The sequence below is a fragment of the Varroa jacobsoni genome, unplaced genomic scaffold, assembly GCF_002532875.2.
Source record: "Varroa jacobsoni isolate VJ856 unplaced genomic scaffold, vjacob_1.0 scaffold_823, whole genome shotgun sequence".
Taxonomy (NCBI): Eukaryota; Metazoa; Arthropoda; class Arachnida; order Mesostigmata; family Varroidae; genus Varroa; species Varroa jacobsoni.
In genome coordinates this window covers 86,243-112,881 of record NW_019213725.1, presented here as the reverse complement: position 1 = coordinate 112,881, position 26,639 = coordinate 86,243, and the positions used below count along the sequence as shown (strand labels likewise).

The window sequence follows — 26,639 nt, the reverse complement described above, 5'->3', positions numbered from 1 at the left end:
AAACCCATGTCACAGCCTTTTTGTTCATGCTATACAGAAACGTAGCTTTTTTAAGGCTTATATTAAAAGGCTTCCGCTTAGCATTAACGGCATAAGGCTTGTACCTGAAAACTGCGCGAACAATTCAAGCAATGATAGGCCTACGCACGTTAAATTTAGTCTCCAAAGCACGCATCGGGAAGTCGTGATTGTCATTTTTTCAATCAGCCTTAAAGTCCAGATCGTGGGTTCCTTGTCCCGTTTTTCCTGTTTTGCGTTACGGTAAACCGTAGATCTCGGAAAAGCAAAAAAATTGATTATTTCGGCGGGAGTTCGTTTAGGGCGGAGAACTTTGAAAATAGCTTATCTTCGCTCGCATTCTAAAGGCCAACCTCCTGACCTTACCGTGACTGTTTCGTGGTCTTGTTCTAAAAAGAACCGGTAATTTATTATATGCACCAGATATAACGGATAAATGCATGCCTGCCACGAGAAAGAGTCCGTGAAGATTTATTCCAATATATCTGTATCATCCTGTATATTCTCTTCTCATCTTCGTTCTAAAGTAGAGATTACTAAAGATTGCTAAAGTTACCCGACTACGTGAAGTGTGACGTTTGCAATATTCGTTTCCTCTTTCCCACACTTCTTTTTCCGTCTTCCTCCACATTTCCCGACTTTGGTTACAAAGAAGTATGTATTTCGCGGTACAAACAGACAAACAATTAAGTCATCAAAACTTAAAACCATTCTTATTCTTCCATATAATGCGTGCTTTTTCAACAACTTTCAACTTCATACAGAAACGTAAAGATCAGTAGAAGATACGACAATCTAAGCAACCTTCACCATTTACTGATACTCGACCGAAACAACACCCAGTTTGAAGGTACCGCATGCAAAAATAAAACTGTTCTTGCACTCTAAACGTCGTCAGATTACATCCGCTATCTGATCCTATTTTAATATTATCTATTACACATGCTCAACTAATACGCGCATCACCCTGTCGATCTTCTCTCTACGTTGTTTTTTAAATTTTTGCGCCATCTGTATCTTGGGGGCCTCCAAGATGGCTGCCTCCATGACCGCAGTTGTCCATTTAATGGTGCACCGATGGTGCTCACTGTTGTGTCTGTTTGCCCACCCATCCGAGCCTGTTCGGCGCTTTGGGCTAGCTCCATTTTCCTCTCTCCCTTTCTCGGTGACTATGCAGTGTTCGCGACGACAGAGCACTGTCGTACGAGACGGTTCACCTGCTTACTCGTACGACTCAACTGACCTACTAACTGCAGCTGTTACGTACGTGTATTCATTTCGCTCTGCTGGCGTCGCTGCTACTAGCAGCCAACCGATGATCGAATGGTGGTGATTTTTTACTGGCTTACCTAATCAGTTGGTAAGGCCTGTATACGACATTCTAATTGAGAGAAAAAAGAAGGAAAAAAAGCCAGTTTAGCCAGTCTCTATCATTCCATCGTTTCATTCTATACATCGTAACATTAGCAGCAGCAGTAATAACAGCAGTCATCATTGTCCTGAGTGTATGTGAAATGAGTTGACTGTAAATATGGGGGTTCTGTGAGAGCCTGCCTTGTTCTTTTGAGGGTGCGTTCAAGGCGCCACATAACCTTACTGTCCTGGTGCCGCCGTTGCCTCGAAAATCATTCGTGCTGTCGTGGATCTCTTTAACCGGACAACTACAACTGAATCCCTGCTCTCAGCTGACTTACTTGACTCCTCGTCAGCGGCTGCGTCGCTGCTACGGTTACCGCTAGCGTTGATACTGTTGACGCTGATGTAATTAAATGGTGATCGATGCAGGCAGAAAGATGCAATGCTTTTCTCTTGTGCTCACTTGGTTGCCTGCTATTGATTGCTGGTAGTAAGTGACTGAGTGTTCGGATGCGTAGGGAAAAGTACCTTTGTGAGAGAATCGAGCTTTCTGGCTGCACGTTATTCCTGTTACCACTATTCAAGGTCGTCCTCCAAATCGCTGTTCGTGCCACTGTTTTTTGCTGCCGCTGCTGCTGCTGCTATTGTTATTGTTGCTGCTGGTGCTCCCTCTGATAGGACCTGAGAGAACGTTGCTGTTATTGCTAATACCGCTAAATACCATGTCGAGCCCCTTCGGACGAGGGGATGGCCCCGCAGAGAGTATCACGAGTGCGCGCCAGAGGAGACGTTGCACAACGCCGACAACAGCAGCAAAAGCGAGTAGGACAAACACCCCCACAAACAACAACAACAAAAACAACAATACGTACTTTGTCAGCACCAGCCGCAGCAGGAGCTCTAATAATTATTCGAACTTCCATAGCAGCTGTGTTACCGCGGCGTCCAGGACGACCATTACTAACGAGAACAACAGAAACCATAACGACAAGAACGAACAAAGCAGTTGTAGAAACATCGGCAGCCGTTGGATTTCCATCGCCTTCGTCGATTCGAACTGCTACTTTTGGTGACAGACCGGTAAGGGTAAAGTGTACAACGGCAAGCTCAAACGCTGTCGTTCAATCTGTGGGACTAGCCTTTACCACGCAGGCGAGTCGCAATCCGTATTTGTTTATTATTCTACCTTCTGGAATAAGACATCATATTTATCGTATTAGGAACAGCGTTAATGGTAGTGCTCAACGCGTTCGTCATCAATTTTGCAACTTACCATTACTGCTCCAGTTGAAGCTGATATTCCTGCGGAAACCGCGCAGGAAAGGAGGAAACGACAGTGAAGTCAGCAAACAGGAAAAAGAATCTGATGCTCCTACTGCTTTTGTGACCACTGTAGTTTTCACGGCTAAGGACGCTGACTTCGCACTCAACGCGGAAGTAGAAAGTAGCCTAAGCTGTGGCATCGCAAATTGGAGTCCGTGGCGTCAACAGACTTCTGCTGCCGGCGAGTGGGGCAGGTGGGACAGGCGACGTCGAGTTCGCTCAAGCGGACCTCGCCGAACGGAGGTTGGCCAATTGCCGAACTGTACGTATTCGTCCCCGTTGTGGTCGCCGCGGAAGCTGTTGCCCCATCAACGATGGGCAATTGTGTGTCACCGGAAACGGACGAAACCTCGTTCGCTGTTTGGAACGTCGATGACGCGGGAAATCGCGTCCAGCCAGGCCGAATCTCATTGACGGATTCCCAGCTGGTATTCGTTCAAAAAGGCGGTGAACCGATTCGGTGGCCGCTTAGCGGCCTTCGAAGATATGGCTTTGATGCGGAGCTGTTCTCGTTTGAATCAGGCCGTCGGTGCCCAACCGGTAGTGGAGTGTACGCCTTCCGGTGTCCGCGAGCGGAACGCCTTTTTAATCTCCTTCAAGAACGAATCCAGGCGCAGGCTCCTGCCAGGCCGTCGTCTTTAGTCGATTCACCACCCTCACCCGAGATGCGACAAACAGCTGACTATCTCGAACCGATTTCGATCGGCGCACAAGTCGTGTCGTCGGTGCATTTTGTCAGCAACAACTCGGCCCATCATCACGCACCAGTTACTGGAGCCCCAGGTGGGCCCGTCTATCAAAATGTGCCGGTACAACAAAGTCAGAGCACGGATTCTGTGGCGCTAAGTCCTGTGTTAACAGGGCCTAACCTTCTCACAGTATTGCCCGGAGGAGCACCACTAGCAGCATCTGGCGTCAACTACGTTGTGCTCGACCTTGATCATAGCGAACCCGCAACGCCTACGTCGCCGACCTCACCAGTGTCGCCCCAACCGGCGCCTTCACCACCGTCGCAGCATTCGCCGTCTCCACTAGGTTATGCGCAGATCGATTTTGACAAGACGTTAGCCTTACAGCAAGTGGCAAACAGACAACGCAGTGGATCATGAGCATCGAAATGAGGATGGGGCAACAGGAAGAAGACGATAGGCGTCATGGGAGACGAGAAGGCTGAGCGTTGACGCTGACGTCATTTTAGCAATCAGTCTGGTCAGCCAAGGAGTCGAATTATACAATGCAGGTAAAAAAAAAAAATAAATAATATAGGTCAGTGGTGTTGATACGAACATTTTTTTGGATACCATATCACTACCCCTACTCGTGTCACAAATGCACTGTTTACCATAGACACATAAGTGGTAGCTCACACACGTTGAAAGAACATGAGGAAGATAGACGAAAAATCTGACAACCTTGTCGCGGAGACGAATCTAGCTTTTGATACTGCTCTTGTACCAGTAGTAGCAATAGTGATTGGCGTTAGCCGTAGTAGGCTTTTAAAGAAGAAGAAGCCATTTTAGTTACGCCCATTTATTGTCCGCTATCAAATCACCATTTTTTCTGTAATATAATTAAATTAGTTGTATGTGGTGTTTATCGAATTGGTGAGTATTGAATGAATAACTGTTGACAGCTATACTATCGGCTGCAACTCTCAGTTTTCACAAGATTCATTCTGTTCTCAGTGAGTTGCCTTCGTCGGATGTTTCGGATGACACAAAAAAACATGTGCAGGTCGGTCATGAACCTTGCTAATCGAACAGAAGATTACCTGAGGAGCAAAAGAAAAGGAAGGGCATGATTATCGTAGGTTACACCGGGCAGTTTTATAACACTTTCGAATTTTTATCAGCAAGCAAGATCATACCAAGCCCATAGTAACAACATGTTGTTGATTATGAAGTGCAATGGTTTCAAGAACTATGTCCTATAGGTCAAACCCAATTACGGCCAGAAGGCTGATCGGGGCAGTACGACGGCAAAACTGAACTGAGTAGTCTAGCTGTAGGCAGTTTGCGAAATCCAGTTTATTATTATAATTATAGATATCGGGTATGGACTACGTATTGAAGGGTTATATATATATATATATATATATATATATATATATATATAAGATAATGACGAAGATGGCGAGAACAATAAAGAGCTAATGCTTGTCAGTAAGTGCTATACATCTATATACATATTGTGTGCGTTTATTTTTGCTAAGACATGTAACTTGTCTCTAGACGGACGTACGCTAATGATGTGACTTTACGTGTTTATTTACGAATATGATCAGCAGATTCCTATTACTATTATGTCAATACGAGGCTGAATGTAGCAGTCGAAGGGAGTTGTGCCGTAAGCGACCTAGAGCCGATATAAAAACAAAAACATGATATGTGCAGATTAAACATGCACTGGTTTAGTCTGCATACACCATATATGGTGGTGAACATATGATATGTATCATGGATAGGCTGATATACAAACAGAGAAGACGTACCAAAAAGTGTGGTAGTACCTAGTCGATGTTGAGAGACAAACGACCCGATGAACCGTTAGAAAAGTCATTACGATAACTATTCTGTAGTTATTTGAATTGAAAAGGGTCGTCAGTTGGGAAGAATGGAGTATTGATACACGTATACTTTGATGCTAACGCGATGAGGACGTGCTAAAGTACTGGTGATCTGGGTATAAATTGCAGATGAACCAAGAAAGAAAAGTTGAAAAAATACGAAAAAAAAATTATTGAGTCAGGCACTGTTGTTTTCCTGATTTGTTATTGCGTGCTGTTGTTATATTAATGGATTTCATATTGTAAAGGATGCTAAATGAATCGGTTTCCAGACCATGGCAGACGGGGTTCTGACGAAGTAAATCGACATACAGTAGTAGGCAAATAATTACAAATAGTTAAGAACTTAAGTGAAGGGAACCAAACCGATAGGGATGGTGATGTCGGAACGTTGAAAACACACAATATGCGAATGAGACTGAAAGGACAAGACAAAACGAGTATCGAAACAATGAGTAAAAGGTTTAAAAACGGACTGTGTAATAAAGAGCCCCGGGAGTAAAAGAAAAAGGATATTATTTTATTGATGAAACGTGTGTTGAAGACCTCTTTATATACCTGATAATTAATACGGCGGAAATACAAGGTAATGATAAAACAAACGAACTCGTACATAAAAAGGTATATATATATATATAGAATAGGTAGACTTGGTATCAATTACAAATGCCAATAAACTAAAAATAACTCAAATAACAAAATGATGAAATGACATTAGAGCACAACAACAGTTCCCGGGCGTATGATTCAGAGAAATGGGTAACAAATTAACCGTACAGGCTAATGGTGGGCGCGTGTAAATACAGCTTCGATACAGCTTGAGAAAAGACAGGCAAAAGCAGAGAAAAAATTATATGAGTGATTACTATCATAGTTTAGTGCAAGTGCCTCGGTCGATAGAACCCATTACCATACATTGTATACATAGTTACTATACTTCTGCTACTCTGATTAATAACAAATTAACGGCAGGTAACATAGCAACAACATAATCGATATCAATCGTAATGATAGCAACATCGCGAAATATGAGATAAAAACAATAATAAAAAAAGGGCAAAAAGGCTAGCGACTGCTCTGGGAAGTACATGGAGCAGCCTCATAAGCAGTCGACACGTAAAAACTACAGAGGGACAAAGATTAGGAGCAAATAAAGGGGGTACAAATTTTAGTAAAATAGATGCATATATGCATATGTGGATGAAACCAAACAAACGGTTTATAACTGATCCACACGTTGACTGGATAGCTAATCGATTTAGCGATCGTGATAATTGTAACGAGAGGGATATTTTATAAAGTTAATTATGATCATTTTTAGGAAGAAAAATAACACAGATCCAATCCAAAAACGCAGCAATCCATAGAAAAAATAAGAATAAAATGAATTCTATTACTACTACATGAGCCTATGCAGGGATATGCACAAACTGTATCAATAGCAATCATACATAGAAACAAACACGAAAGAATAGAGTAAAAGACGACTAGAGTATAAACAAATAACACAGTAATTTGTGAAAATAAAAAAATAAACTAGTCTCGAATTCTAAAAATTTGCAAGCGCGTTTTAGCTTGCACAATAGCGAAAACCGTTCAATAATATGTAATATAATAAATAACAGAAGGCTCTGGAGGAGCAGTCACGAATGCCACTAACTTCTAGTCCCCACCAGCAGGTCGTATCAACCTAATGGTATCAACATAGGCCATATTCAATAGTAAACCAACGGCGTACAGGGCAGAACTATTATTTTCAATTTTCTAGCTTGAATATATCGTTGTCCCGCTTTAGCTCAGTTCAACGACATTTTTTGGTTTTTATTGCGAAGGATATGGCCCGATTTATACCACCACGTACACTTCCATGATTAAATAAGAGCATTCAATGGCTAACAAAGGACGCAGCGTTAGCTTTCATCATTGGCCTCATCAATGCATTAGTATTTGTCTGAAACTAGGTGCAAAAATCATTTTTTATGCAGTGACAGAATCTAGTGGCTCTACCATCCTATCCACATAATACTAAATCCTCCTTTTTTGAATGTTCCTCCCCATAGTGTTATATATATATATATATTGTTCCTTTCGTTTTAGCCTCATAAGAACTAAGCACTATCAGGACGCATAGACTCAATTTGGCTTCGTACTATTTTGTCATTTTTTGCCTCAACTTTTCAATGAAATTGCATCTTCTATCTATTTGACTTTTTTTTATTACTCTTTTTCCTTTAAACCTTCATTTCTAGCTGCTTAGAACTAACTATGTTACATCAGTATTTTGTTTCTTTACTAGCAGAGACTCGTAAAATATGTTTCATTGTTCGTATATATGGCATTTGTAAGGCAACTTTATGACGTAGTTCGTAGCTAAATTAGGCTACGGATCTAGCGTCGATAACAACTCACAGTAGCTTCGATTCTATCATACAAAGTCACAATTGCGTATTTGCCTGCTGTTGTCCCGCACTACATAAGGATGGCTTGATTTTTTTACATCGATATCACACATAAGCTAAGTTACATGCCATACTTGGAATTAGAAGCGATCAAAAACTCAAGTTTCCTTTTATTACTTCCGATTCATTTCGCCTTGCTCGGCCATCAATTCTACATTCAATATGATCCGAAAAGTAATACTAAAAATTGATACGTAGTGTTCTTCTGCTTGTTCTAATTAATTGGTCTGATTCAGTGCATAAATCGCGTGGTCCAAGTACAATGGTTGCTTATCCGACTCGAACTCGGACTTCCAATCACAAATATACACGCACACGCTCGTCTCCCCGTGTTAGTGCCAATGGTACTCGTGACGTACTTCTGAGTTTCCTAATTTCCATATAACGATGTTACCAAAATGTTCTATTTTCTTGAACATGGATTTCGCCAGTGCCGTCGCGTTGAAATGTATATACATATGGTACCATCGTGTACAGTGCTATGCATTGATGACAATTTTTCAGACTAGAAACTCTTCTCTTGAAGGTCGGCTTTTCGTCTGTCGCTTTCGGATTTTCGGTTTGTTCATATTTCTGACCTGGTCTGCTACAGAGCTTGCCTTTGACGTTCGAGAATAACCGTGAAATAATCTCCGATTGAGGCGGTGACTCCCTTCCCCCAATCAATCTCAAGCTTAGATCCGTCACCTGCCTCTGCAGCTATTTTATTTTTTTTCACACTTGTTACACGATATTCTTGCTTTATTGGCCCTAAGCCTGGTGGAGAATTTGCAGATGGAGATGGATTTACTAATCTTATCCTATTAGGAGACACCGTTTCGTCGTTGCTATTACTGGCCTTTGCAGGGAGGCTCTTCGTGAAGCTTACGTGGTTCAACTCGCCTGGCTCTGGTTCCCAGATGTTGCGTGGCCAACACGGCAATGCTGTGGGAGTGCTAAAAGAATTAATACCAAGTCCCAGTTGTTCTTGCGCAGCGTTCAACAGACGCGCGGTTGCCTCTTCGTGGCTCTTGTCTTCAAGTGCTAAGAACATATTTGCCGGGTCGTTTAGGATATTATTGTTAGGGTTAATCATTGGCGACGGTGAATCCGTTACGCTGTCTGACCACGCGTATAGGCCTGAAAGGACAATAAATAATGAAGCTCGATTAGCCCATCTGTAAGATAAGCAACTGTTCATAATACGGCTAAGGCTGGAATTTTAAGAATATGAAACATTTATACAATATACCTTACCCAGTTCATAATAAAACTACTACATAATAAAACCACTGCCAGTCTATGAAGCAAAAAGACATGAGAATACAAGTGATACATACATAAAATCCTTCTTCTGAGATCTTGCTTCTGTTTACAAGAATTTTCGAGAATACAGACAAGTCTTCCTTCTGCCCTCCAAAGTAAGTCATATCAAAAAATCAGTATTGACTGCGGTAGAATCCTGGAGGACAATTCTGCACGAATTCTAGATGGTAGATATATATCCAAATTCTTCTGTTAAACACTTGAAAATGGTTAATATCTATGGGCAATGTACAGCACAGATGGAACCTAACTATCATCTTTCAGCTTCTAGTGCTTTATTGAAAATAACAACTTTTTTTATTAAAGCCTTTTTTATTTATAAAATATCGTACTTGTATAAAAATTAGCAATAATCATATATGAAGAAGAATTAGTTCTATGCGATCTACATTTTCTTTTCTAAGTCCTTCTATATCTAAATCTCAATAATACTTACGGTTCAAGATATCTGGTGTACTCGAGTTGGAGCTGGATGATGACGGCGTGAGAACTCGCGGAACTGGACCCTCCTCAAGATGAAAACGTATAGATTGACAGAAGTATACAAAGCTTTCCAGGTCGCGTACGTCAGGTGCGAAGCGACATTTACATGCTGCACGCTGGCAATGACGTCTGTCAATTACCGATGTGATGATTTTGTGAGCTGTTAAAGCGAAACCGGCAAACGTGCCGTTTTTCGAATCGTACAGATCGATAAGTTTTTGCGCCTGCACCCAATCCTGACCACCGCCAATTAAGTAGACGCGTTCTAGTTCTTCAACGCAACTTGTGAGGCCATTTACAAGACTTTGCAAACCGCCAAATTGTGTAATCGTTTCTACATCCATCCTTGTTACGAACTTTCTTAGCAACCCGCTGAGGGTAGACCACATTTGCAGTATGGCGGTCTTCTGATCAACCCACTGGCGTAGGCAAGTCTCCTTCATTGTCGCGGCGGTATGCTGCTGTAAATGGCCGTTTACCGACGTCATAGGAAGACCTGGAGGTAGGTGTAAAGGATGTGCTGATGTGGTAGGAAGTGATGGCTTTAATATCGACCCTGAGTACGTCTCCTGATGATTGGTGGTTGGACTTCGGTAAAACACTGGTGCACCGCAGTAGTCCGAGGATGTTTGAACATTCATCAAATAGATCGGGAAAGTTGGTGAGATGGCCGGCCTCGATTTAGGCTGATAGTCCCGCACAGCTATTGTGTTCTTGCTTCCGTTTACCACAAAAAACGCGGGAAAAGTATCAAGAAACTCAAGAAAGCCGGTAAGGGTACGCATGATCCGTTGGAACAGACCATCGCTGCAAATGTACTGAACAATTTCGTAAATGTGCATTATTGTCGGAATACTCCCTTGCTCATCGTTTTGTTGAATCACGACGTTTTTTATTATGCGACTTAAAGCTGTCTCCATGGCTATGCCCAGCTTCTGATAGTGTAGGGCTGGACACCTCAGCGCTACTTTCTCTGTTGTGTCCTGAATATGGAAAATAGCAGGAAACCTCTTCAGGAGAGCTTGTAGTCTCTCCAGTTTGTTCTCCCCTATTTCTTTGTTTAAAATTGCGTCGATATCTGTCGCTAAGTGGCACTTTTTCGCTAATTCGAAAAAACCACTTATAGGCATTTGATCACATTTGGCGAGACACTGTGCTGCCACAAGGCCAATTAATAGTTCTTCCGTCTCTATGCGTAATGCGCTAGTTTGGTCACTCGGATTCTTCTTTTTATTCTTGTTCTTACCGTTATTATTATTATCGAGGTCGGCGTTGTTGTTGAAATCTTCATTATCTTCCTTCTGCAGGTACACAATTTCTAGTTCAGGCACAACGTTGAATATGGCAGGAAACTTAATGAGGAAGTCAGCAATTTTATCAGTGGGGAAGTTCTTATTGATGTAGCTGTTAATGCTCCGTGATGCCTTCGACACTATGCTGGAGCACCAGCTAATGGAAATCGGGTAACAGTAAGCTCGACGCGCTTTAACTTCATAGAGAAAAAATTCGATCGCTGATCCCTCAACCACGTTTGAGCAAATCGCTTTAATGTTGGTGATCACTTCATTTGAAGGATCCAACTTTAAATCCTGCTGCTGTAAGTTCTCCTTAAGGTATATATTGCCTGTCTTGGATTCGGAAAATATTGTAGGAAATCGATGTAATAGAACCCGAAAATGTGTTTCCCCAAAGCTCGTTACTAGATAGCTCTGTGCTGCAGGGTTCATAAGACAAGCAAGTAACCCCATCTGATTTGGCTGGATGAAACGAACATTATGCTTTACTGCAAGAAGTTTGAAGGCATCTATGAAAAAGTTTACCGACATCGTAGCTTTGGCAGTTGTATCAAGTTGACTGGATAGCGCAATCTTCTCTTTAAGGCCGACCATCGAACGGTCTTTGTTCAATTGAAAGACCTCCTGTCCCTCAAACAATTGCGAAGGAGGTTGATACGCCTGTTTCATATACTGAAGGAAGCTTTTCGGAAGAAACTGCACACAATCGCAAAGTTTTTCTACGTCTACTTTGCGAACAGCTTGTTCGCGTGCAGCCATTGTAAGGAGATCAGTGAAGAATTTTATAAGGGTTTTGTCAAATTTCGGATTTCTCTTAACCTCGCTCAAGTTACTATTATTGCGATTGCCACTGCCTACAGTCGTGCCATTCCATAAAGATGTATTCTGACGCAACTGAACCTTCTGTCGATTGTCTGATAGCACAAACGATTCTTTGTTTTCGGAAAGAAAGTCGACAAACCTTTCGGCTGGGTAATTTCGTTGAATAAAGTTGAACAGAGGTCTGGGCGCCCCGTCATGGAACAGTCTCTGTAGTTCAGCTACCGACATTGTATTGCGGCCGTTAAAGAAGTCTTTGCAGCTTTCAATGCTCTGAGCTAAAGGGCTATCGCTTGAACTTGCGGACGCCGCCGGAAGGGATCCAGCTATTCCGCCTACCGGACATTCCATCCCAGAATTTGCCGGGTCTGCGCAACGCTTAAGTTCGCCGTTAACCATTTCCAGACCAAACTGTTCAGGATGACTTCGGAAAAAATATTCAAATGTTGATTCCTCGTATGATCCCATGACATATGTCATTATATCAGGATTTTCAGCAACAAATATATAATTAAATACACACGACCAATCTACAGTTAATGTTTCGGCAGACTGCTCATCAAGAATCTTGACAAAGAAATCAACGGTCGACCACATTGGACTGCCACCAGACAACGGAATCGAATATTCTGATAGATGAATATTGCCCGATGGTGTTTCCTTGAAGAGTTGGGTCCGCTGGAGAAACCACTCACGTAGTTTTTCCACAGTAGGGCACGTTACCGCAAAATATGCTCGAATACCCGGTTGGCCTTTTTGCACTATAGTTTGAAGGGAGGGAATGCTGAAAATTTTTCGGGGTGAAGTTTGGAGTCTTCCTCGGATCCATTTAATGACGTCGTTCTCTTTTGCAGGTCGACCTTCCTGGTTGACAGAAACAGTCGTGGATTCCAGCATAAAGATCTGTTGATTATCGTGAAGGAATGGTCGAAGACCCCCAGTGCACTGTAGAATAGCTCTGATATCTGCTGACGCATCTGAAAAAAAGGCACCATTCGGGATGTACATGGATTGTATTCTGTGTGACCCAAATCAGTGCGGTGCAAACTGAGTGTAATCCTAATCAGCATATTTATTATTCAATTAGCATATGATCAAGGTATACTTTATGTCCACGTAAGGCTATAATGCCTAAGATAAAGCCTAAAGCAACGCCTAATACTAGTACCAGAAGTATATCTCCAAACTTTAATTTTTCACGTTTATAGAAGAAAATACAAAGATCCGCTCTGTTCACTAGAGTTCACCTAACAATGAAGAATCTTTAGAATACCTTTCACACGCAATCAATGCCGACAAAGAGATAAAAGCCAGTTATGCTTGCGACTCAATGCTTGCGACATTACCTTAAGAAATATCGACCTTTTGTAACGAAACGCACTAGGAAAATACGTACTGCGTTTGAGGTAGTTCTCGAGCCTTTCGATATCCGTTTTTCCCTTGAAGCGGGTGAGAAGCAACATACGAACGTAATCAGCGGCGCATAAATCTTCGTCAAGGGACGCCATTGCAGTACGTTAGAGTATAATCGCTATCGGTCAAAGTAGCCGCTAAAGGACATCGTCAGAAAAGGATAGTACGAAAAGAAAAGGCCAAGAACGGGATGCGACGACGGCCAACGTTACTATCCTTTCCGACAATATCGAAAGCAAAAGACCAGATTTGATTGAGAACGTCGATTTGTGCAGGTTCTCGATATTGTGTCGTCTTCTGCAGGCGGTCGGAGAACAGTTGGCCGACTTGCTTAGAGCAAGCATGTGCCGTTCGTTCTGTGCTTAAGTCGACGAATCAATTCTATCCCTGCGGAGCTTATACAACAGCGATTCGTGACACGCACTCACATCTATATCGACCAATGGGGGGCGGCGAACGTGAATAGCTGCGAGGACCTGCCAATTCAATATGTTACTAATACCTTAAGTAGTTGATTAACTGCAAAATCTCTTTAGGACTAGTTAAGTCGTTTAGGGAGAAAAGTCTCAAAACAATATTCCCTTTAAATATATTACGAGGTTATGACACTGCATTCGGCTATGCTAGTATATTATAATTTATATAGTATCAATAGAGAAAATTCAAAGTTGAAGTATGATTTGTTAGAAGCCAGGTTCCCTACAGAAACGTGTCGGCTGAGTTGTTATGCCAAGGTTTGTAGACAAATCGCATCAAATGGCAGGAATGTGAAATATGTTTGGAAAGAGTAATCGATTGGGCCTTATTCAGGCCCCTGTATTGACACGTGATTTGATAGATTTGATAGAAGCAATAACTAGTTCAAAAGTCTTTCAAGCCACTGCTTCTAACATATAACTCAAAAAATCTAGTATTATAAGAGATTTTGATAAGAATATTCCAACCTAATTATAGTAAAACAAGGGCGAATGAATGACATCGTTACAGAAGCAGCTTCTTAGACCTTTACTGCTGATATAGCCAAAAGTACACACTGACCTAATATATACGTACTTCGCTCCTGTATTAACATACAGTGCCCCTATTAGGAACCCGTGTCTAAGATAGCATTATCTTATTATATTATTATGAAAAAATCCAAACTTAACTTATAGACAAAACAGCTTAAAAGCGTGGGCTGACTGAAACGTTTTTGTGACCTCCTAATCAATTCTTTGTTGATCAATACATGAACATACGTCGTATAAACAACGAGGCCAAAAGCTGATTATAACGTACCTCTGAATAAGGCGTTCATAAATTCGGACTAGTCAAATTAGTGAAGGCAAGAGCCCATGAAAAAACGGGAACGAAGTGGGTATTACACCCACATTATTAATCACCAGAAACAGGAATAAAAAAAAATATTGCATTGGATTGCCGTTTATTTTTTGATGCTTTCTACTTGGTTTGTTTGTATAAGTACTTTCCACGAATACGATGACGAGGCCAATGACTCGTTCCACATTGAACCCCACACGATTTGACTTGAACGCTATTACGAGCCAGAATAGGTTAATATCAAGTTGCCAAGGTGATAATAAAAACGTAAAGACTTCAGAGGATATCACGGTAAGTCACGTCCAGCAGAACTGCTGTTTACTTTGTTGTTATAATTGGGTCAATAAACAACCGATTCTGAAAATGAAGACTTTGTTTAAAATTTCGGTATCCTTATTGCTTGTTTTTTATTGAGTTTCATCGAAATAATTAATGCCCGTAACGTAGATTCGTAACGGCTCGTAACGTAGAAATGATAAGTTTGTGAACTCTCGTCTTCGACTATCCAAAATTAGCATAAAACGAATTCAAGTAACGGGTATCTATGCTCACCATTCATAGGATTGAACAGTGGTGACGTGTTTTCTTAATAAACCTAGTGATATATGACTAGGTCTCGGTTTAAAACAGGCTATAGAGGTACTTAGCCCTTGCTAACTGGGGCTACCTGTTTGAAGCGACGGCCAACTAAGGAAAGAGCACGAGACGTAAAAGTTGAAATCCTTACTTAACAAACGATCGTTGTCGGCATTTGTGGAGCGCTAAGCCGCCATAGTTCTTCATGTCGATTGAATTGTAACCGCTTTGTAATCTTTTACTATAATAAGAAAGAAAATGTCATTCAACTAATACCAAAATAAAGATCGACAAGGCAAAGCTCGGCCATTTTTATAACTACCTACCACCTACCTACCACCTGCTTAAGTACAGAATTTTGTACAGCCTCAATTTCTGAATCCTGTAGTGTTAAATGAGCGTTACCCGATTGCCATCCTAGCTTTTTCCTTGAGGCATTATCACCCAGTCGACTTCCCTGCACAATTGTTAGCAGGATGGCTTTTCACTTCTGATTTGCTCTCTGTGTTGCCGTTACTGACGGCTGGAAGCCACGGCCATTAGTAGAGACGTAAACGCAGCTACATGTAACAAAGACGATGCCATAAAATCCCTATATATAGACACGGCTATATGCATCGGATGCCTTACGACACTGGGTACTTGTAACACTTTCACTAAAATACACATCGTGTGACTCTTGCTGTGTTCTTTGTTGTTGTTTATCATATAACAAAGAAAAGAAAACTGTAAAGTTTAGCTATTCGATGAGCTTAACGATAATTGCTACCTCGTACCTTCAATGTGTTGAACGTATTGTCGATAAAGCTGAGGAAAACGTGTAGACGCGAGCACGAACATAGCCTGGCGAGGGTATCTGTAACGTCAGAAAGGCGTGACGAAGAAGAAGGAGTTAGCACAGTAACCCAATGACGAATATTAGCATCATTATAATGAACAACAACGACAGAAATAGCTAATGCCTCTGTTGTTGTTGTTGTTGTTGTTGTTGTAGCCCAGTAGTCCCAGAATTCGTTTGTTCAATCAACCTCATCATACATTTTGACAAAAACAACAAAACTGTAACTGTGACAGCTACAAAAAGCTAAACGCCGAGACAGCGTTTGAAGTAGCATCTGCAACAGCACAGGTCCGGCTCAATGGACGCTCAACAGCGTAGGATCCTTCGTTGCAGAATAACAAGCAGCACGGAGATGCAATCAAGCTTTAGCCGCCGCACCACTGTCAAAACAAAAACTATTACGGCCACAATGACGTTTGTTTATTGGTTCTGTCGGACCGATGGCTAGACCTTAGATTCGGCACAAAATGCAGACTTACATTGTTGCACATGTCGGAAGGACGACAACAACTGGGCCCGCAGAATAGTTGAATATATAACACGCCTTAGTCCAGACATTATCTTGATAAGGTTTGGCGACACATAATCTAACCACCGTTTTTAACAGCAACGGCAGCAATAGCAACATAAGCAACAATAACGTCAAAAGAATCGCAGCACTCAGGCGATGAGTAACAGATAGCAGTGGAGCGATACTTGACTCAGGGGTGCAAAACCTGACGCGGCGGCAGCGGCGACGATGACGACGACGACGCCAACGTAGAATCAAGCGAAACAAACGAACCGTCAAGGACACATTTTATTATTTTACGTGCTAGAGCTGCTGCTGGTGTTGTCGCCGCCGCCGCTGCTGCCACTATGCATCATGCTTAACAGTAATATATATATATAGTATACCATCAATACCTTCAGCGCAAACAACGGTAGGAGGAGATAAAGCAGGAAGGACTGCTATTAGACATTGCTTATCCTTTTATCTTTAAGCCAATGGCAGCAGCTAACGGGATCTTCCTGATACAGTTGAAATGTGAAAATATTTTGTTTAATTTTCATGTAGATACAGGCAAAGGATAAAAACTCTACCACAGATCAGTGTTGTTTACAACTACGACGCTGTGCGTGTATATGGATCAAGTAATATCGTAACGATAACACGAAAGAATTATAGAACATGTACATATTTGACTAGATTATTTTTTTCATCATTGATGTAGCAGGCTAACAGCCTTATAAGGTACGTTAAACAACCATCGCGAATACAAGGTAGCATTAAGTACACACAATTCATCGATATCTAGTATTAAGTGTTTCTTGAATAGCAATTCTCGGAACGTAACACACTTGGTTATTACTACTTGGCTATACACACGTTTATATGTATGTATACACCAAGCGTAAGTGGTGTTGAACTACGGACCACAGCCGTCGATACTCTCTCGCGATATATATGTATATATCCTTGTTTATCATGATTGTCAGTGATTTCATCAATGATTTATTGCTCTCTATCATTTTTTGCGCCATTAAGCTTGTGTCGCTCATCAACTGATCGTACCCACCCCTATGGCTGCATGATTGTATGCAGGGTCTCAGCAAACCCCAGCGTTACAATATCTACACACAAATGCAGCTGTTGGCGTTTCTTCCAAAAATAGAAAGGTTTTGCTGCTGCTGTCGACGCAAGCGCTTGGACTTGTAGGCCATAGCCGCAGATACTCTACAGTTACGGGATCTGGTAATGAAGGCGCGCTTTCCGAGAAATTGCGCCAGTTGGCCTCCCTCATTCTGGACCTAACACACACCCACATGCTCAGAAACATTATATCTCTATCTTGAAGTGAGACGACAGAAGATATAGAACGGCGGGCTTTTCTTTATTAATTACTTAGATATTTTAATGAATACGCTTTCATACAGTGACGATGATGATGAGTATTATTTTCATCATTATGTACAATTAAAGCCGTCCATGGTGACTGTCTTTCCGGTTACATGTTCAGCGGATACACGTACGAGAAACTTAGATGGAAAATAACATGATTTCGCTGATATGAGGCTGCAACTGAAAATTTAGTCAAGAGGGTGGGATAGCATCTATAAAGGCTGTGTAACGACATATTCTATAAAAAGATCTAGCATTATGACGAACTCAAATTCTTCTCTTCACTGTTTAACACTAAAATTGAGGTTCGGTATATTCAAAGAGCTGGCTTACGCAAGGGAACCAAATTCAAACCATACGTCCAATATCGGTCTTGTTCGTGATAAGGCAAAAGAAATATAGGATTGCACAATGCGAGATTACCGCAACAAACGTTCGTCATATCAAGTTTATATCCGTTCATTCCGACACAAACACTCACAAAGCTCGTGTAATGCGTGTGCTCACGATAACAGCACGAAATAGTTATTAACATTGTTGTTCGAACATGCGTTCGATTCTAGATGGCGTCATATGTTGCTAAGCTCGTGTAACAAACCATCACAAAATACGTACAACTTCACTTGACTGCTTAACCTTTAGTCAGTCAACGGTGTTCGACTTCATCGAGATACACACACACACCTACAAATTCAGTCGATATTACTATGTGTGGGACCTTTTGCGAGAACAACACCCACATAGCGCGCAAACAATAACCGCCACAGAAAGGGCACCTTAATGCTGGTAACTAACGAAGCCAGAGGCCTATGCGTAAAACTACAATTAAGGGCACAGTACCGAAAGCAATTGGGCCCCAAAACAACAAATCTGCATGCGCAGTCTGCTTTCTATATAGACACAACATGTATACATCTATGTGTAGAACACACAATCAGGAGAAAGCACAGGTGGGGCTTTACACCGCGGAGAAAAGCACATGAGCACAGACGATATGTTTGAAAACATCACAAAGTTCACGTTGCAACATTGCAAATCATTCCCACATCCCACTGAGTTGCAAATTTCCTTTTTATTATAATACGATGAAGCACATTTAATAATAATCGATTCCTCAAGCCAGTGTATGAGTAACGACACAACAGAACGGGAACGAACTCTGCTATCCGGCGAACGTACTCGTTTGGCGATATTGATGAACCAGCGAGGTCTTTGAAAGGAAAAATTCGATTTAGATAACGTTGCTGCTTTTGCTGCTGCTGCCGCTCATACACAGCGCGACATTCACACAAATGCGGCTACAATGAGACACCGAGGCGATCATAGGTGGATAGTGTTGCATTACTTTATGAGAGATTGATTGTGCGCTGAACGGCAGATATGTATTAGTAGGCCTGTGGCAATAGCAGCATGAGCAGAAGCAACAGTGGGCCCCGGAAAGATATGAAAAACGGCTCGTGGCGTCAAGCTTCTATCGTGGGCCTATGCGCATATAATGCGTTCGATATCTTGTGTTCGATGGCCCGCTGCGCTGTTCCCGCTCTACCTGACTGACCACCATGTACGTCGTCATCGATGGATGGCGGTAGCAAATGGTCATGGCCGTTAAGAGGGCGCGAAATAAAAATCGAACGTTATTCTACTCGTGTATTCCTCGCGCCAAAGAGAGGGGTGGATGTTTACATGTGGGTGATGAGTGCATCTGCTTAAGTCGTGTGAGAAGTAGTAAGAGATCGAATGCTTCGAAAAAAAATCTCCATTGAAGACTGACTATTCGTTCGGAATTCGTTCATATCGCCGGTACTCGAGACGAGACAACGAACCGACGCTCGATATCTTTTTGTAGGAGTTAATGACAAGGATGCGTATGACAACTGAACAAAGCTTGCTTCATGAGTAGTTGGAGAATTAACTAGCCACAAATAGCTGCTGTGACAGACCGCCCAGGGATAATATTTTAATTTACTATTATTTAGGTTAGAGTAGACAGAAGACGTTAATAAAATCACGTTTGGCAGTATTATTAAATTCTATTGAAGGGTGCTTGTTTAAAGAAAAACTCTAGAAAGTCGTTACTACCATCAGAGAAAACCTTAGACCCGTATCTATGTATTTCTATTACTGTTTCTCACTACTTCGCCATTGATAGTTAGCAAAGCTCCGTCCTGTTCGGTAACTTTATATTACTCCATAAAATGATATCAAGAGACACGCGGATTGAACTCGTCCGATATTTGATCGTTTCTATTATCGGCAAATAGAATATGTTAACTGTCTGTTCGGAAATCTGCGTTTTACTACTCGAATACGAAATCCAGCAAATCATACTTATGTTTGTTGTTATTTTTTAGGCGTTCCATAATGGAAAAAAATCAGAATATCCCAGGTTTAGCTGAAGCGTCGCGCATATGGCTAATATCCGCCGAAAAATCAAAGGCGATTTACGTCGTGTGGTGAGTGCCCACTGAAAGGATTGTCTCCAAGAAATATTGACGCTCACATCCTGAATATTCCTACACTGATTTCCTTCATAATTGTTTTCTCATTTAATCACATATATGCCAGATATTAGAATTATTAGTTTTACTTCAATCAATACTATTGCCGTTGTGTAAATTATGCCAAGATCTTTTTATGTAGTTTATGTTCGACCATCTTTTATTTCTTATAAAAAATGAATAATATATGATATAATAGGAAATGAGTGATAATCACATCTCTGAGAATGACTCATCCCAAAATTAGGCATGGAAAAAATCATCTGTGAGTCGTGGTTAGAGCACAGTGAGATCGTGCACAAGTCTGCTCCAGACCGCGTCCTTGTCAGTTCATTGATAACTTTGAAGCCTCTTCAAAGCAAATTACCGGTGTAAGAGTCATGTTAAAGAAGCGCATATATCTGGGTGGGTTACTGCATATGGCAATAAGACAGTAGACAGGCTCGTAATGTCGTATTTTTGTAGAGACGTATTTTTGTTTGAACTTTATTTTCCGAACCATGTTGATATAAAACAGGGCGATTGGAAGAGGAAAACATAGAGAGGAAACTGCCATATTGCTATTAGAACTCAACGATCACTTGCGTTTTGTATTTGTTAAAATATGAATATATTTCAGGCAGGAGTCAATAGAACGTCTGGGCTACAGTCGTATAGAAAGCGCAGACAGTAAACCGGCCTTTGTTGAACTTAGTTCTGTCGTTGATATCCAGGCACACTCAAAGTATCTTTTTGCTGCTTCACAGAATGCGTTAATGTTTTGGACACCAGACAGGTTTGGAGATAACTGCGCTCCTATAGCTTAGTCAATCTTTTATAACATAATGAATTGTAATTACATGAATATAAGAGGAAGATGGTGAGTCAGCTTGCAGCTTACCCAACCTTATTAACACAATTGAAATAAGGTCTATTTCAGGCTGTTGCTCACATTATCTTAGACAATCTTCATTATGGTAATAACAGATCGGTTAGAACCGGACGGAATGTATATTTTACAAAGGTTTCTACATAGAATGTTGTCATCAATAGAAACTCGGGACTTCCTCTTCTAACCTCTCGCCATTCGTTCGACTCGAAAAATCCCGATGCCCTGATATAGAATTTCATCGAACATCAAGACTCTCTTCAAAGTTGCTCTGTAGAGTAATCAGGTAGAGTCTACGATAAAAAGTAAAGATCTGCAAATATATTTCGTTGCAGTACACCAGGCAAAACAACAACTGGCGCATCGGTCTTCTTTGAGCTGGCGGAAGAGGCAGCGTTACGGTGTTTTTGCTTTCTGAAACGTCAAGGCCGGTTCGCTCTTTTATGGACTCCAGGCGGCCAGCGGAAAGCCTTTGTTTCGCTCATCGATAAAAAGGCCGATGTACTAGCCCAGACTGAGCTTGCTGCTTTTGGAATATACGATGTCACCTTTCTCGGACTTAGTATGCATCCTTAACCGCAAAGAGCGTAATTCTAGAAAAATAGTCATATTTTTGTGTAGTTATTCGATCAGGAGTATAGACTGATTGATTGACCTAGATTATCCTTGAGGCTCACGATTTTGTATTCGACTCTTCCGGCTAATCCCAATCAGCTGGTAAGAACTGAACGGGGCACTATTCAGATCGAGTATGCTTAAGAATGCATGCTGTGTGACTGTCTCCCGCGTTCTAGAGACTTTCATTGTATCTAATTCACCATTTCATACCAGCCGAATCAGGTAGAGGAGTAAGTTCTCTGCTATTTAAAATGACCTGCTTACAACCAGCCGCAGGCAGTGGAACTATTGTCGACTTCTGGTTTTTCAGGTGAATATGATTTTTTCCATTTGTCATATTCTTCTGAAAAGCTATACGCTAGTCTCCCTGACGGTACTGTTTGGTCAGCGCAACTTTCGGATCAGGAGAGTTACTTGAGCTATTTTGAGAAAAAAGCCCAGCTCCGCTCACCTGCAGTTCTCATCGTGGATCACGGAAATGGTAGGTAAGGTATTAGAAAAATATAATTAGATCATAGCGATAGTCGAAGGTAGAAAATGATAATTTTGCTTACTTCGAGGTGCTCAAACAAACAATGTTCTTCACATGATAATCAAATCCTCTGTTTGAGTCTGTGTTTGAACTGCTCTTGTATTTGAATAAGACAGATAGTATTGTGTTCGAATCTTCGTAAAGAATGGATCTGTTAAGTAGATATGCGTAGCTATATTACAGATTTATTTCTATATCAACGTTCATTTTAATAACATTCTTTTTGGTTTGTTTTACAGACGAACTTTACTGTATATGCTGTCTTGGTGATTTCTGCGTTCTTCGAACTCCATCAAACAACGAGCTTTCAGAGTCTGTTTGTCCGGAGAAGATCTGCACGCTACGTAGCGGCTTCCCTGTTATCCGTGCCTTTCCAGCAGGAACTGCAATTTTAGCCGTGGGTTTAACGAGTCGAGCATTTTTGACCGTGGACAGAAAACCCTGTGGCAACAATTCTCTATTGATTCGCCTCGTTGACTTGCCTCTAATAGCGTCTGTTACGCAAGATGTCACCAGTTAGTAGGCAGCGTTATTTTTCATATCTCTAATAAAACCTTCCTCCTGTCTGATTAGTACGCAAAGTTTTATGGCCATTTATAGGGACCGAATCGGAACCCTCCGTTGGAAACCTGTTAATTATTATGTTACCAGCTATTGCCTAGATGAAAAATTGATTCGCTGTGAGCATAGTTCGCGTAAGTGCGATCGCATATATCGTGTTCATAAAGATTAAGACGCGCTCTTCTAATTTGTGTCAGTGGAACTTGTATTAATTGACTGTACACTGAATGGGTGAATACACTGGGTTCAATAATCATTTTTATAAAAAATTGACCTCGGATATGCTTCGGTGATAATATAGCCAGTCGAATTCTGCATTTGATATTATATTAGACGATTTTGGAGCGTGTATTTTCAAAAAGGAGTCAGCGTACATGTGCTAGATTTATTAGATTATTCCCACACGTTTCAAAAACACATGTAAATCGAAACCGAAATCATTCTTCCGTGACTGCAGGAACTAACGTCGCGCATGTTTGGTCATATTGGTTTAGATAGGGACCGGTTATATGTTGTATCATCATCAGGATGCGTAACCTCTCATATAATCCCATTCATACCAGAGACAAGTTCCCAGTCACAATCTCCACTGAGTAAACTTCGTCGTTTGGCTGATCCAGCAGAAGAACAAGCTATGGAACTTCTTGCAGAGATCGAATTGCTCGAAATCCAAATGGCACTGGCGATGTATCTCAGATTTGGAGGTTTGTCCCATAGTCATATTTGGTACTCACTTAGTCATTGCAGGCAAAATTCTTCAATTATTATCATCATGTTAAGTAGCAAATTTGCCGGTTAAGTTAATTCATGATAATATGAATTTTGGAAACGAAATGTATCTGTGGTGTGGACAATTATCACACAGTTTCACTTAAACCACAGTTTTTGCGTAATTACAGCCATCGACGTTAAATGCGATATCTCACAGAATTATCATCCTTCGCTTATCCAGGACAACATTGTCTCCTGTAAGCTGTCTGCAGCGGAAGGTTTCATTTCTTCCATGTGGAGCGCGTCATTGAGTATTGAACCAATCGGAAGTAATGTCCGATGCATGAGAAGCACACCATTCGACCATCGGGGTTAGTGTTGGTTCTGCAGACATTTCTAAGCGCTCTCAAATCTAAAAAATTGTGTTCATTACTTAAAAGAAATCGAACTGTGCTTTGTTTGTGCCCCAATACTGCTAATGCAAATTCGCCACTGCAAATTCTTAATAAGGCAAGCAGGCGTAGAGGCAAGAGGCAGACTTACGGAGAGCTTTTAGCGCATTTGACGCGCCGTAAAGAGCGAACTGGTGGTCTTATATTTTTCTATGTTTTACAAATGTTCATTATATAAATATATGTAATGTAATAGGCTATCAATAAGCTAATATGATGTTGTAAGTTACAACAAAAAACTATACGTTATATGATTAAATTAATGCCATTCACAAGGTACACTGCTATCCGCTCAGTTGGAGTGTCCTATTCGACCGGTCTGTGCGGTCGCTGTTCACTTAATCCTGATGCATCGTTTGCTACCACGTGCCCTACCCATAAAGGTGCAAACGCAAAACATTTGCCTTCGCTCTTCAAGAGGATCTCCTGCGAGCTGCTCATTATTTATACATCAGCCACTTATTGAGTGTGTGTTCAACGATGGTATGTGAAATCAATAACGACAAAATACTTATTATTAAAAACTCCCTTCAGCTATGGAATTGCTTTTGATTACTATTATTGTACCCTTAAATGAGTTGGCAAACAGTACTTAAGAATAGGCCCTTCATTTCATATGTAACACAAAAAAATAGTGTATATATATATATATTCTCATATTCAGTTCGAAAATTCATAGTTGGTTGATCATCTAATTTATTCGGGAGACGCTGGCCACATTTTGTAATGAGAAGCCTGAGAAACATAATGCATAATGCGCGCGAAATGCGTAAATGATATTGCCATTGATGAAAAATGTTCCTAGTATCATATGTTCTCTAAAAATATGAATTAATATTTGATTTTAATATTTAATTAATATTACAAGAATTTGATATTAATATATTAATATCTTATAACAATAATAGCCAACTTTGCAAGAACGTCTAGAAGAATGTCAAGTGTCTTGAGACCTGCCCATTTCTATTTCTCTATCTAAATTAGCATATTAAAAATAATGGCATTTAGTATGCGTTTGCATGTGATCCCATTCTGCTTACACTCAATTGAGTAACAGTATTCATCCATTTGTCTAATTCCTGGTTTAAACAGATATCAAACCAGCACTGGAACGCCTCATTGCTCCAAGGGAAGTGAGCATTCATTCTTTACCGAAGCTACCGAGTATATCTCGCGTTGTCCTGCAAGGAACTTCTCGGAGCCATTTATTGGGGCAACGGATGCTTTTGATGTTGGCGATGAAGGAGCATCGCCTCCCAATCGAACCGCGGTTGCTGGTCAACGACTCAATCACTCAAAATATACGTGTAAGTGATTACGCCACAGGTACTTGCGTTAACTGACAGTTAAGTTTTAATGATTCCCAGCTGCTAGCTGTACCACATACGTACGGTATCGTTTAACGCAGTCGATTTATGTCATGCCCCTAAAAATATTTAACCGAAAACCGCCACCATCTTCAGTCGTTGAGCACAAAGCAACCGATTTGAAACATTAGATATGTTTTCAATTTATTTTTTTAAGGTATTTAGTAAAGAAAAGAGATCACATTTTCTCACGGAACGTATACCACGTGTGGTTACTGGTCAGTTCTTACCTGTGTCGTTTGATAGATGTATCATTACGTCAGTTCTTGATGCCTTCTTTCTAAACTTAACAATTATAATTGCAATTCTGCCAGTATGTTGGGTACCAACTTTCTGAAGAACGGTTCTCTTATTATATAAAATGTGAGTTGATCCTTAAAAGTTCGGTCCCAGTAATTTAGCTGCTTGGTGGAGTTCGCTAATTGTATTTGCAAATTCATTTCAGACGGCTCAACGTGAACTGGAAGAGTGTACGAGCATTGAACAAATACTGGCTTTCCATGAAAAATGGAGAAACCTTGTTACATTCAAACTTCCTTTGTTGTGAACCTTATGAAAAATATAAACCTGATTCTGTTGCATACTGGATCCGATATGTGTAAAAAAAAGTTTTCAATGTAAATATGTATATATAATATGATGCCGTTAGTGTAGGCTGCTATGAATTAACACATGTAATGAACATCAAAAGCAAGTTGGTCAGCTTTTCGAAGCTGAACCTTTTCAGTCTACACCGATATAGAATACAACCTCATAGTGGTATATATGGTAGCCCTATAAATTTAATCGACTAATTATTGTTTTCATAGCTTCAAATACGTTCAAGTCGCTCCGGCTTTTCCCTTCTATAAATGTATTTAATAGTAAGGAGTTAGCAGCCATTTCACCTTTATGACGATGATAAATAAATAAAACATATGTAAATGAAAAAAACTACTTTATATCAATGAATAATAAAAGGGGGCTGTTTATATAAAAATAAATAAGTCTGTTAGTTAAGCCAACATATTGTTATTCATAGATATTAATTACGTTAGTTTTCTTCACCGCTGGCTAAAGGAATGTTTTATTGTCTTGCGTAAAATTTTCAGTGAACACTGAAGCTTCGTTACTTGGACTTCGGGAACTCCGTTCTACCAGCAGATTTGCTTCTGAATTTTCGGTTGATTTTCTCGACATTGTCATCGATGTATTTTCTAGATCAGCCAGTACAGAAACGCAGTATGAAGATTTAATGATATGTACACAAAAAAAGATGAGCATAGGTGAATTAGCGTCGACATATAAGCACAGATTGAATAATCTTCATCATTTAATTGTAGTTGTATATATTATTTACTGAAAAAAAAGCAAGTTGCAATGAGTTCCTATATTGC

At 40.8% G+C, this 26,639-nt stretch overlaps 4 protein-coding genes across 18 annotated transcripts; 2 read left to right on the top strand and 2 right to left on the bottom strand.

Moving 5' to 3' along the window:
• The first annotated feature begins 514 nt into the window (after positions 1 to 514).
• On the top strand, positions 515 to 4,883 carry LOC111264151 (uncharacterized). Its single transcript, XM_022839805.2, has one exon. The coding sequence runs from the start codon at positions 3,012 to 3,014 to the stop codon at positions 3,804 to 3,806; it is 795 nt and encodes a 264-aa protein (XP_022695540.1). The 5' UTR covers positions 515 to 3,011; the 3' UTR covers positions 3,807 to 4,883.
• LOC111264150 (uncharacterized) lies at positions 4,212 to 19,121 on the bottom strand. 7 transcript variants are annotated; one of them, XM_022839798.2, is made up of 6 exons: positions 18,836 to 19,121; positions 18,272 to 18,340; positions 15,710 to 15,789; positions 13,021 to 13,513; positions 11,767 to 12,601; positions 4,212 to 4,468 (listed from the first exon to the last, which is right to left on the bottom strand). In XM_022839798.2, the coding sequence occupies exons 4-6, from the start codon at positions 13,130 to 13,132 to the stop codon at positions 4,465 to 4,467; spliced, it is 951 nt and encodes a 316-aa protein (XP_022695533.1). In that variant the 5' UTR covers positions 13,133 to 13,513; positions 15,710 to 15,789; positions 18,272 to 18,340; positions 18,836 to 19,121; the 3' UTR covers positions 4,212 to 4,464. The 7 variants fall into 7 exon arrangements, with proteins under 7 accessions (XP_022695533.1, XP_022695536.1, XP_022695534.1 ...); XM_022839801.2 differs by lacking the exon at positions 18,272 to 18,340 and adding an exon at positions 16,254 to 16,490; XM_022839799.2 differs by lacking the exon at positions 18,272 to 18,340.
• On the bottom strand, positions 5,763 to 10,750 carry LOC111264148 (uncharacterized). The gene is made up of 2 exons (XM_022839792.2): positions 9,464 to 10,750; positions 5,763 to 8,841 (listed from the first exon to the last, which is right to left on the bottom strand). Exons 1-2 carry the CDS (start codon positions 10,638 to 10,640, stop codon positions 8,309 to 8,311), a joined length of 1,710 nt encoding a protein of 569 aa, XP_022695527.1. The 5' UTR covers positions 10,641 to 10,750; the 3' UTR covers positions 5,763 to 8,308.
• Positions 19,122 to 19,141: 20 nt separating the features above from the next.
• Positions 19,142 to 26,636, top strand: LOC111264147 (uncharacterized). Of its 9 annotated transcripts, XR_002682702.2 has the most exons (12): positions 19,153 to 19,341; positions 20,008 to 20,109; positions 20,774 to 20,929; positions 21,358 to 21,584; positions 21,951 to 22,121; positions 22,412 to 22,687; positions 23,228 to 23,437; positions 23,633 to 23,815; positions 24,173 to 24,379; positions 24,989 to 25,203; positions 25,709 to 25,880; positions 26,355 to 26,636. XR_002682702.2 is itself a non-coding variant. In XM_022839783.2 (11 exons), the coding sequence occupies exons 1-11, from the start codon at positions 19,232 to 19,234 to the stop codon at positions 25,808 to 25,810; spliced, it is 1,890 nt and encodes a 629-aa protein (XP_022695518.1). In that variant the 5' UTR covers positions 19,152 to 19,231; the 3' UTR covers positions 25,811 to 26,267. The 9 variants fall into 9 exon arrangements, 8 of the variants coding, with proteins under 8 accessions (XP_022695526.1, XP_022695518.1, XP_022695517.1 ...); XM_022839783.2 differs by lacking the exon at positions 26,355 to 26,636 and having other exon boundaries at positions 19,152 to 19,341; positions 23,297 to 23,437; positions 25,709 to 26,267; XM_022839782.2 differs by lacking the exon at positions 26,355 to 26,636 and having other exon boundaries at positions 19,152 to 19,341; positions 25,709 to 26,267.
• Positions 26,637 to 26,639: the final 3 nt, after the last annotated feature.

Bases quoted from the DNA above. Each gene is read 5' to 3' on its own strand.
- LOC111264151 (XM_022839805.2), top strand. From the start codon at position 3,012: ATGGGCAATTGTGTGTCACCGGAAACGGACGAAACCTCGTTCGCTGTT.
- LOC111264148 (XM_022839792.2), bottom strand. From the start codon at position 10,640: ATGCCTATAAGTGGTTTTTTCGAATTAGCGAAAAAGTGCCACTTAGCG. The intron at 8,842-9,463 runs GTAAGTATTATT...TTGTCCTTTCAG, and splicing joins TACACCAGATATCTTGAACC to GCCTATACGCGTGGTCAGAC.
- LOC111264150 (XM_022839798.2), bottom strand. From the start codon at position 13,132: ATGGCGTCCCTTGACGAAGATTTATGCGCCGCTGATTACGTTCGTATG. The intron at 12,602-13,020 runs GTACGTATTTTC...CCTTTTTTTCAG, and splicing joins CGAGAACTACCTCAAACGCA to ATGCGTCAGCAGATATCAGA.
- LOC111264147 (XM_022839782.2), top strand. From the start codon at position 19,232: ATGGATGGCGGTAGCAAATGGTCATGGCCGTTAAGAGGGCGCGAAATA. The intron at 20,110-20,773 runs GTGAGTGCCCAC...AATATATTTCAG, and splicing joins AAGGCGATTTACGTCGTGTG to GCAGGAGTCAATAGAACGTC. The intron at 22,122-22,411 runs GTAGGTAAGGTA...TTTGTTTTACAG, and splicing joins CATCGTGGATCACGGAAATG to ACGAACTTTACTGTATATGC.